General features: G+C 41.6%; 1 protein-coding gene across 1 annotated transcript in view; it reads right to left on the minus strand.

The window, feature by feature from the left end:
* Positions 1 to 452: 452 nt before the first annotated feature.
* Positions 453 to 12,165, minus strand: part of LOC149466461 (catechol O-methyltransferase-like) — a 30,848-nt gene continuing 19,135 nt past the window's right edge. Inside the window, exons 4-5 of the mRNA XM_089672473.1 lie at positions 8,281 to 8,412; positions 453 to 766 (exon numbers count right to left, since the gene is read on the minus strand). Of these exons, the coding sequence (XP_089528599.1) occupies positions 581 to 766; positions 8,281 to 8,412 (318 nt within the window). The 3' untranslated portion in view covers positions 453 to 580. The remainder of the gene's footprint in view (positions 767 to 8,280; positions 8,413 to 12,165) is intronic.

Consider the following 12,165-nt stretch of genomic DNA (forward strand, 5'->3'; position numbering starts at 1 on the left):
GAAACTCGGGCACTGCCCGAGGGCCCGGGGTCAGTAGGGGGCCCCATGAGATGCCCCTGGTACCTTTGTTATAGGCTTTTTTAGTTTGGGCAAGGACACAGGGGCCCCATGATCCCCTATTGCCCGGGGGCCCCATGAGTTGTCAGTCCGCCCCTGGTTGAAGCTGTTCTAGCTGCAAAGGGTGGGCCAACTCAATACTGAACCCTATTGGGATGCCATTAAAGTTGTGCGTGTAAAGGCAAGCGTCCCAATACTTTTGGCAATATAGTGTAGAGCCCAAGCCTTCTAAACACTTTATTTGGCTATATTTGATTAAATCACACTTTTTGATAAACATTTTCTTTATGGGACCCTACCATCTGGTCAGTCCTGATAAAATGTGATGATTGGGAGGTATAGGATCAGCTTTAGAGGCCTGTGGAAAGGAAAGGAGTATTCATCTGCAGGAACGGTTTAAAATTTTACCAAAAATTTAATGATTTTTATTAAACAAATGTACATTTTATAAAAAAATTAACAAAAGTCATTTTTCCCCTGTCTTTATAACTTTGACTTAGCAACACAATGCACATCTGAGAAATTATAAGTAATCTCTAAACACAGCTTTCTCTAAAGCATCATCTACATTCATATATTGTGCGTGTGAGGGGTAATTAGTGCAGTCATATCGTCCAGAGGTTCTGACGTGTTCAAGAAAGTCTGGAATCCCTGGATAAACAACATTGTCAGCCAGCAAAACAGAGCCTTCCTTCAGCAAGCGACATTCCTGAAGAATGTAAAGAGAAATAAAGGAAAAGAATACATCAACAATTATAATTACAAAATGTTTATCCCAAAAGCAAACAAAGGCAGATCTTACGTACCATGTTCTAAGGTTGCCAGCCCAAAATGTACATGCACATCGAAGAGCCCTGGTAGGCTTTAAGTTCCAAACTATTTCTATTTTATAAATTAGTTTTTTTAACTTTTTACTTAATTTTCTAATGGCACATACTGCATATTATGTGTCTAAAGTGCTTAACTTTTAAATTTTTTTAGTGTCTGCTCTTTTATTAGTATTATTTTTTTGGGATGGTATATAAGACAATTGAGGCCTGGATGTCATTTTTGACAATTGCTTAAGGCCTTGGTTGAAATATGTTTACGATTTGATTACCAAATACATTTTTAAGCTTGTTTTATATTGACGGAACTCCTAATTTAACCTCAGACATGAAATATGAACAAAGCATATCCCTCTATAGTGTTTACTTGTCTCAATTAAGAGCACTAAGTGTCATTTCTGTCTGCTGCTTCCTTCCTCTGCTATCATCAAGAATCACTTCTGACAAGTTTTCCAGACACCAAGAGAAAAATGGTGATAGGGGAGGGAGCTCCAGCAGATTGACAACCTCAGCTCTGTTCCTGTGAGCTGTGTGAAGGGGGGGCGGGGTGTCTCTTCCCTCCAGTCAGATCTCAGAGCTCTTCAGAGTGTAATTTCAGCTCTCCACCCCCTTTTTTCTGAACCCTTAGACAAGCTTTATGAATTTAGCACCTTGAAGGGATGTAGATAAGAGAAGACTGAAGATAGACATGTACAATCTATGTAAGAGGATTTGTTTAATTTCTATCACCTGAGGCCAGTCACTTCACTGGGTACATATATGGATTTTAATCGCTTTAATACAAATATACCCTGTGATGAATTTGCATTAACTTACTCATAATATAGTGACAAACTTTAATAACCTGCACATCTATACATCATCATACATGTAGTGCCCATCTCCAGAGGGCTCACTGATTTGCGCTAGGTTCTTTTCCCCAGTCAGTGTAGGGTCAGCCAAGCGCATAGTAATAGTCACTCCTTCTGGCAAGAGCAGTCTATGGAGTGCTTTTTTACATGCCTTATTGCAAAATTAAACTTTGATAGGGAGACGGGAGCTGTGGAATAATCCAGCAATACTAGAAAGCAATAAGAGGGCACTCACTTTGTAAAGCTTCTTAATTCAGTCTCTATAGTAGCAACTAAGGGAATGTGCAACCCTGAGACGTCATAAGAAATGTCCCAGTTTGAGCAAGCTCTGGCTCTGATGCTCAAGGGATAGTAGCAGCAAACAGTCACTAGAATCCTACACTCAGGTCTGTACTTACAATGTCCCTGGATACTTGGATGTCTCCTTTCAATGTTATCCAGACATTTCTCCTGTGAATTCTCCAGACCAGATCCTCAGTGAAACTCCCTAATTAGTTCCAGAAAGTTGTTAGCAAGATATTCCCCCAGCTCTAGCACACATAGAACCACAGCTGAGGCTGCCCAGAAGCCCTTCAGACTGGGAATTTCTCCTCCTGGACAAAAACAGGGCTACCTCAGGCTGACCTGAACTTGTGATGCAAGGGGCATCCCTTTAAAGAGGACTCACAGTTACTAAACCTTGGAACTTTATATGCTGAGTATTATGGTCCTTTCAGAGAAAGCTATTTGATTTTATTATATGTTTATGTAACTGACATCATTGGTACCCCTTCGTAGGGGATACAATGCGAGACCTGTGGAGTGTGGTGGTTTTTGTTGTTTTTATATAGGTCTTTGTCTAGTAAAGGAGTTGTTCATGTGCCTTTGACCGCCAGCCCTATTATTTAATATAGGTATAACACAAAAACCCACTAATCCTGTTGAGTCCATAACTAATCGTTTTAGTCCATTTTAACTTTAGATTAGGAGACAGCCAGACAGATTGGGGTAGAGAGTTCCATAGGATGGGAGAAGCTCGGGAAAAGTCCTGGAAGCAAGCATGGGAGGAGGTGACATGGGAACTAGAGAGCAGAAGGTCTTGCGAGGATCGAGGAGAGCGGTTTGGTTTATAATTTGAGACCAGGTTGGTGATGTAGCTGGGGCACAGTTGTGGATGGCTTTGTAAGTTGTTAGTATTTTGAATTTTATTCATTGGAAGCCAGTGCAGGGATTGCCAGAGAGGGGTAGCAGACAGTGAACGGTTGGTAAGGTGAATAAGCTTGGCAGCAGTATTCATAATGGACTGGGGGAGAGGGGGGATAGTCTATCTAAAGGTAAGCCAATGAGGAGGGAGTTGCAGTAGTCGAGGCGAGAGATAACGAGGGAGTGAATTAGGAGCTTTATGGTATCATTGGTTAAAAAAGGGACGTATTCTGGAGATGTTGTGGAGGTTGAGGCGGCATGATTTGGACAGGGATTGGATGTGAGCCTGAAAGGATAGTTCAGAATTCAGGGTTGATAGTGGTGCTATTGATCCTGACCAAGAAATCAGGGGAAGAGGCATGTGGGGGCGGAAATATTATGAGCTCAGTTTTGGATAGATTGAGATTTAGGAAGTGGTGTGACATCCAGTCTGATATGTCTGTTAGTAAATTGGAGATATGTGAAGAAACTGATGGAGTAGAGAGATAGATTTGTGTGTCATCAGCATAGAAATGGTATTGGAAACCATGGGAAGCTATCAGCTGACCCAAGGAAGAAGTGTAGATCGAGAATTGGTGAGGTCCAAGGACAAAACCTTGGGGGACACTGACAGTAAGAAGAATAGGAGAGGAGGAAGTAGAGTTGTAAGTGACACTGAAGGTGTGGTGAGATAGGTAAGATTCGAACCAACGGAGAGTACAGTCACGGAAACCAAGTAAATAGAGTTTTTTGAGGAGGGGGGGGGGGGTGGTCAACTGTGTCAAAAGCAGTGCAGAGGTCTAAGAGTAAGAGTACAGAATAGTGTTCATTGGTTTTTGTAGTTGGTAAGTCATGGGCTGCCAGACAGCAGCAGCTCCTGAACTTCTGGAACCCTGCTCTCCATTGTTTCAAACTATTTATCTACGCCCTTCTGGAAAGTTCCCCATCCAAGGATTGGCTGGAACCTGATAAATATTCAGGCAGGGTGAATTGAACTTCTGCTCTAAGCTCTGGAAGCTTCTTCCAGATGCAAGGGAAAGCAATCAAACTCCCAGCCTGTGAGACCCTGAACAAGCCAGACTAAACAATTACTGCACCTCTAAATACAAAGGAGCCAAAATAAATTTGCCTAGCCACCTTTGCTAAGAGGGTGCTACATCAGTTTGGACCTTTGTAGCAAAACCCTGTGTTGGTCCATTTCTGTAGAACTGCCCCTAGCTTTTAGCAAATTGTTTACTCCTGATTTGTGCCCGCAGCTCAGAAGCCTTGGTAGAAGAGGATTCTATGTTATAAGAGAGTTACCTTGTGTTTTTACATACGTTTACCATGTCCCAATAGTGAGCTGCCAATTTGCAAGACACTGTCAGGTTGAAGAGAGATACATGTTAAAAGAGATTTTCTTTCTAGAAACTGATGCCACATTGTAGGAGACAGGTTACAGGAGACTGTTGCCATGTTAGAAAATACTGATTGCTGTCATGTTATAATTCACTTAACATGAGTACAAGCAATTTCCCAGCACTTTCTGCACATTTAATATATAGATTCCAAGTTCCAATCCTAAACTGCACAGTAATACTATGTAACTCCATTAATCAATTCTGATCATATGATCCCTAAGAGCATATGACCCACAGCAGAAAGTCACATATTATACTGTATATTTGGTCTAGACCTTTCTTCAAAGGAAAGGATTGCACATTGGTGAACAAGTACAACTGTGCAGATGCTGGTATTCAACATACTAATCAAAATAACTAGGTCTGTGAGGTCACTGCTCCATAATTTATCTTTACTTTTCTAAATAAAATTACCCAATATTCAATGAATAATTCTCCTTGCTCCTGTTGTCTGCAACATTTTAGGTCACTGTGGCATTTTTTTTCTCTTTCAATAGATTTTTTTATTGGTTTTCAAAAAAAATATTACAGATTATTTGTCATAGCCTTTTGAAGCATCACATCAACAAAGCAGCAAAAATCCAGTCAACATATTATCACTTTACCATAGTTAGGAATAAATGACATGTGCATTGTATCTGTCACCATTATAGCTCTGTCCTTTAATAAAGTTCTGTAACAACCAAGAAGAAAGTTTAGTCACTACCTAAATAGTGTTGGTTTTAAATTTGCTAAAATTCCCAATGTTATAACTGAGCTCCAAAAAATGCTCCTGAGTTGCTCATCCAATACTGCATATGAACTGAGAACAGGAAAAAGAAGACAAAGAATAGAAAGGATAAGACAATGTCATGGAGGCAGATAGAAGGGGGTATAGATTTTACAAAATCTTTAATTGTAAGTGTATTGTGCACCTTAAACTTATCTTCCCTAGAATTAAACTGCAGGGAGTTCTTTAACCAAACTCTCTATAATAATGTATTGACTAAAAAACAGGATTTTAGCCAGAAAGGCAGACAGAAATACAAAATCTGTGCAATTAGATTTATTGATGTTAAAGTTTTGGTAGTTCTGGGCACTGCAAAGATACTAATATTGTGAAATGTGATTACATACCACTAACCTAAAAAAGTCACAAAACACTGACGCACCCCATATCACTTGACCTTTATGCCCTACCTGAACACTAGCCTAAACCCTACAAAAATGAATACAGTGAGCCCTTTAAAATATGTAAAGCCAGATCCTTTTCTTTTCTTACATTTTGGATAGAGTGGTAAGGGGTTATATTCCCTGTCATATTTTTAACATTGTCTTTTCCCTTCTGGATAAATTTACCCTCTGTGTTTGTCCCCTGTGACTATTGTCACCGGGAGTGATAATTTCTATTACCTATTTTTTTCCCTAGACCTGTAGTGCTTTCTTAAACAAATTTTGCAATAATATTTTTGTGACAAATGCAAACCATTTTCTATGACCTACTCTATCCTATTTCCTTCTTTTATTTAAAACAAATTTCTAAAATAAACCCTGATTACACATACCTGATTTATACTGAATGGCTGCCTGTGCCTTTGCAGCCAGTCTATAAGACTTCCTGCAGACAAATGCTGCCAAGAACCACAGTGCAGGCCAGAACCAGAGATTTCTAAGAACCAAGAGCAGGTAAGTGTAATAGCAGGTGATTTTAGTAGTTTAGGTTAGGTACTTTAGGGGGTGGTAAAATTGACTACTTACTTGAGTTTGCCAGTAATAATATACTAGCAAAATTAGATGTAGGCAGGATCTGCACAGGTCTGCCTTTTGTCCATCTCAATGTGGTGGTTTTCCAAAGTGGCAGTAGACAACCTGTAAGCGGGTTACAATTGAACTAATTAGGTGCTGCCCCGGGCAGGGGGGATAGACTTAATGTTTTTCCCAGGTTTTTGTTTGGTGGGTTTCTTTGGGTCTTACCTACTGGTCCTGTGATATAAAAGAGGGACAGAGGTCTGGAGCAGAGAGCCCAGGAGCCCTGGGGCTGTGGTGAGCAGGAGCCAAGAGCCCTGTTTTTGGTCAGTGAGAAGTGCAGTCACTGAGAAACCCACAAGATGTTGAGGCACTGAGATCTGGGGTTTGCCCCGAAGACACCTTTCATTGGGGAATGCCACTGATTGAACCTTTTGCACATGGACATGGCCTGAGCTAGGATTAGGGATATAAGGACAATAATTGTTTTATTATATTATGAACTTTCTTTGCCTTGCCTTGTGCCTAGTCTGGGGTCATTACAATGGGTGCAATGTAAGTAATTGGCACATTTCTACAGCTGTAGGTCATTAGTATATTGGGATATGAAGAGACAGCACTTAAGAGTCATACTGGTGCAGTACAGCAAATGGTTACCTTGGGTAACGGTGGTCTACAGTCAGTTAATGCAGCCTGTCGGTAGTGTGTACCTGTTATATGTGGAATGGCCTCTAGCAGCGAGGGGGATGTTGTCAGCACTCCTTCCGCTTGCAGTCTGTCTCCCACAGCAATGAGAGCAGACTCGCACTGCAGAGGTCCCAATCCTATACAGAGGTATGGAAGCTTAAGAGTCAAGTCAACAGCATGTGTGGAGCCCACACTAGGTGCAGGGCAGGGCCCACTTTACTACTGGGAACATTAGTGGAAAATGCTGGACAGGTGGTTGTGAACAAGGCTCAGTGTGTCCCTCCTAATTGCAAGATGCAGTGGAAAGATGTACTTTTACATGGGAACCTGAGAGTTAACAGGAGTACAGTTATGGTGCAAGTGTACATGGTGTACATTCATCTCTAAGAGTAGGAGTCCACCTTAAGGTTGAGTATTCCCCCAAGGCATTGATGAAAATGGCACAGAGTAAAAGGTGCCCCATATGTGAGGTAGAGATCCTGTTACAGGTGTCTAACGTAGCCCAGAAGAACCCACCCCAAAGTAGGCCTCTCCTGTGACCCACACTTGGCACCCAAAGAGTAAGGGAACATGGAAAGAGAAACAATCCCTTGCCCTACACTTGGCACCCAACAAGTAAGGGGAAAATGAAATCTGTGAACTACTGTGTCTGTTTGCTTAGCATGATATGGAGGCAGGTCTATAGGCTAAATATTTGAAGCACTTATGTGATTTGCAATCTGGCAACAAAAGGTTCCATTACATGAGTCCTCTGCTGTATTGCAGGAGGCTGACAGGCAAGTGTACCCCCAAGCAGAGGGCTGTATCCTGAAATGAATACAAGCACAAGTCACTATAGTTTTCCGCCCATGATTTAAGCTTGAGAAGACAACTTTGACTGCATGAGGCTCAACCAATTCTACTATACTTAAGAATAGAGGCTGGGGCCCAATGGCATGTGTCACATATTCAGGTCTCCCACAGTGTTCACTAGCCCCTTTTGTAGGCTGTAATGTATTCACTGCCAGCCTATTACCTCTGATTAACATCAACAACATGTCTCAATCAGGAGCTGGAAGCACTGACTGAGCCTGACACGCAGTGTACAATTTAATGTGTCATCAAGCCTGTGCTGTGATTGTGATTCTCACTATAGCCAGAACAATGACTCTATACACACACATGTACAAACATACAAATGAGAATGTGTATTATCTAAGTGTGTTCATGATACAAAAACTAAGATTGGAAATGGTGGTTGAAGCAGTTGGAGGTGGGGTGGAGCATGAGAAAGGGGTGTAGGAAGTAATATTTACTACCTTGTTTAGGGCCCCATTTGGCCTTGATTAGCTCTGATTAGTGCCATATAACTACACTAAGGATATGGGCTAAAACATTCTCTGTATCTTGGCTGTAGGTCATTGAAAAGTTACCTTTAGATGTTTTCCAACAAATTAATGATCAAAGTGGCAGACCTATAGCATTATACCTCAAAAGGCAATATTGTAACCTTCTATCAGCCACTTGGTAGCAATAACTGATAGTATAACACAGCAGTAAAATAAACAGGGGCAGCTTCACTCTAATATTTACCTCCAACAGTATGGTGTCTGCCCGGTATCTGTCCTTTGCGTGGTCCAAGAACACGAAATCCAAAGCATCCACATTATACTTTTGCCTTAACTGAGGAATGATGTCAGCAGTGGACCCTTCTAGCACCAAAACCTAAAAATCAAATCCATGTAAGATCAGATAAACATGCTATCTATACATCAACATGATATCTATACATCAACAAGCTCTGATTTAGGCATCATATACACTGGGCATTTATTAAAACTTCAGGCAGTTTATGCCTAGGGATGAATACCCAGAACGCAAGCAGTCGGCGTTCCTAGCATTCATCCCTGGGTGCATACTGCCCTAAATATTTGTACTGCTAGGTGCATCATCCAGCTCCAACCAGCTGCAGCAGCTGTCACTCTCTCATAGAGTTTTATAGTCTGCCACCAGTGGGGATGGATGGTACATCTGTTCTTTCCGCCCAAGCCTAAATGCTGGAGACTAATACTTTGGGGCTAAATGCTGAGTTTGCATGAGGCCTAAAAGGTATTCCTCCCCAAAACCAAAGGTTGGAAAATGTGCTGTGCCTTTTTTCTATTATGTGGATACATACAATTTAGTGTCACACACTTCTTTTGGTTCTCACTATGCTTTTGTAAACAGTAGATAAACACATTTACTAGTAAAACAAACAGAAATTTAATTATTTATTACAGGTATTTATATACCTGTAATAACCTCTATGCAGTGCTTCACATATGATAAATTCACATACATTTGTTGGAAACCATTAATTTTGCAGTATGCAATTCACTACAGACATAATTTAAAGGACACTTGAACAACGAATCAGAGTGCATGGGTTCAATTGTGGGGGCCACTTGTCCACTGCTGCTAATATAAAGCTAATGAAAGTATTGAATGTAAGCCCAAAAGAACAACGCTATGGAGATTGTGGATAGAATCAATATTCACCTCCCATGGAGGTGTGCCTTTATTGGTCAAATGGTAAAATAGTTGTGTAACCCAACATGCGGTAAGATAAATTCCCAGGACTGTGAGGTGGAATGTCCGCTCACTTGTGTCCCCGGACCGGGAAGAGACGCTTGTCCTCAGTGTGTTCCTGGACCAGCCGGGGATCGCGGCTCTCCGGAAGTGACGTCACTGCAATCGAGACTGAAGTGGAAGTAGAGCCCTGGGAGTGAGACGCAAGCTTGGCTGGTGACCATGCGAACACGTTTTGTGCGCATGCGCTTTGTCAAGTCTCACAATCCTGGGACTTTATTGTACCGCATGTTGGGTTACACAACTATTTTAACCATATGACCAATAAAGGCACACCTCCACGGGAGGTGAATATTTATTTTATCCACAATCTCCACAGCGCTGTTCTTTTGGGCTCATAGTTTAAAGGAAACCTATCATAAAATAATAAATGAGCTGCCATTGGTGACATTCCTTTTGAAAATGCTAGATACCTGTCTGTCATGCTGACACTTGGGCAGTTTCTAAGCCATTGGCCTGCACAAAGTAAGGCATGCTGGTTTTTCTCCCACTGATTTTCTGCATGATTGTTTTGGTTCATGAATCAGGGGTACTAAAGCCAGAGTCAAGCAACAGCAATGGCAACCCTTTTCACATATCTCTTTATTAGGGTATACTTTAATAATTGGTATCTGATGCAAACTTGAATGTTCATTCTACTCTGACCTCTGACACCAACGAGGCATTTTTGTCCACACAACTGCCACTCACTTGATATTTTCTCTTTTTCTGACCATTCTCTGTAAACCCTAGAGATAGATGGTTGTGAATGAAAATCCCAGTAGATCAGCAGTTTTTGAAATACTTAGACCAGTCTGTCTGGCACCAACAACCATGCCACGGTCAAGGTCACTTAAATCCCCTTTCTTCCCCATTCTGATGCTTGGTTTGAACTTCAGAAAGTCATCTTCACCACATGTAGATGTCTAAATGCATTGAGTTGCTGCCATATGATTGGCTGATTAGCTATTTGTGTTACCAAGCAAATGAACCTTAATAAAGTGGCTGGTAAGTGTATATACACTATATTGCCAAATGTTTTGGGACACCCCTCTAAAATATTGGATTCAGGTGTCACAATCATCTCCATGGCCACAGGTGTATAAAATCAAGTACCTAGGCATGCAGACTGCTTCTAAAAACATTTGTGAAAGAATGGATTGCTCTCTGGAGCTCAGTAAATTCAAGCATGATAGGTTGCCACCTGTGCAATATGTCCATCCTTTGAAATGTTCTTGCTACTAAATATTCCACAGCCAGCTGTTAGTGGTATTATAACAAAGTGGAAGCAACTGGAAACAACAGTAACTCAGCCATGAAGTGGTAGGCCAGGTAAAATGACAGAGTGGGGTCAGCGCATGCTGAAGCGCACAGTGTGCAGAAGTCCCCAACTGTCTGCAGTGTCAATAGCTAAAGACCTCCAAATTTCATGTGGCCTTCAGCTTAGCAGAACAACAGTGTGTAGAGAGCTTCATGGAATGGGTTTCCATGGCTGAGCAGCTGCATCCAAGCCTTACATCACCAAGTGCAATGCAAAGCGTCAGATGCAGTGGTGTAAAGAATGCTGCCACTGGACTCTAGAGCAGTGGAGACATGTTCTCTGGAGCGACCAATCACGCTTCTCTGTCTGGCAATCTGATGGACGTGTCTGGGTTTTGGCGGTTGCCAGGTGAACGGTACTCTCCTGACTTCATTGTGGCAAGTGTAAAGTTTGGTGGAGGGGGGATTATGGTGTGGAGTTGTATTTCCAGGGATGGGCTTGGCCCCTTAGTTCCAGTGAAGGGAACTCTTAAGTTGTCAGCATACCAAGACATTTTGGACAATTTCATGCTCCCAACTTTGTGGGAAGAGTTTGGGGATGGCCTCTTCCTGCTCCAAGATGACTGCACACCAGTGCACAAAGCAAGGTCCATAAAGACATATGAGTTTGGGGTGGAGGAACTTGACTGGCCTGCACAGAGTCCTGACCTCAACCCAATAGAACATCTTTGGGATGAATTAGAATGGAGACTGCTACCCAAGCCTTCTTGTCAGTGCCGTACCTTACAAATGCACTTCTGGAAGAATGGTCAAACATTCCCATAGACACACTCCTAAACCTTGTGGACAGCCTTCCCAGAAGCTTTTATAGCTGCAAAGGGTGGGCCACCTCTATATTGAACCCTATGGACTAAGATTGGGATGCCATTAAAGTTCATGTGCGTGTAAAGGCAGGTGTCACAATACTTTTGGCAATATAGGATAGATAGATAGATAGATAGATAGATAGATAGATAGATAGATAGATAGATAGATCGATCTCAAAGTCCCAGTATATTGATTTGAAAAGATCTGTGTTAAAGTGTTAGTAAACCCAGGACCCTGCATTCACTATATCTGGTCAGTACACAGAACATGGAAGTGCAATTATTTTAATACATATAAACTGCTAAATACCTTTTCTCATCAGCAATTAGAGCAGTCTTGTGACTTCTATCAGTGTCCAACAGAACACATGTTTAAGATTGAAGGAGGAGTTTTCATTTTGCTCTAGGAGGATGCAGGACCCCTGACCTCTGTCTGGATAGTGCTGATTGGCCCTATGATGATTGCATGCACTCTCCCAAGAAAAAAAAAAACTGTCTCTAGCAATACACACCAAACTGAGCATGTGCAGAGTGACTCTACATGATATATCTTATCAGGAGATAAGAGGGGGACACTGGAAGAAGGGAAGTATCACAGAAGTCAGGATCAAACATCCTTTTTACACAATGCAGAGGATAAATCCTTAGGTTCCACAGTGTGTATAACAAGCATGCTTTACTGCATATACAGACTGATTTTATTGTGGGTTTAGTAACACTTTAACATAATAAAAATGGTTTATTG

The sequence above is a fragment of the Staurois parvus genome, unplaced genomic scaffold, assembly GCF_062004578.1.
Source record: "Staurois parvus isolate SC_StPar_1 unplaced genomic scaffold, SC_StPar_1.0 ptg000129l, whole genome shotgun sequence".
In the NCBI taxonomy this organism is placed as follows: domain Eukaryota; kingdom Metazoa; phylum Chordata; class Amphibia; order Anura; family Ranidae; genus Staurois; species Staurois parvus.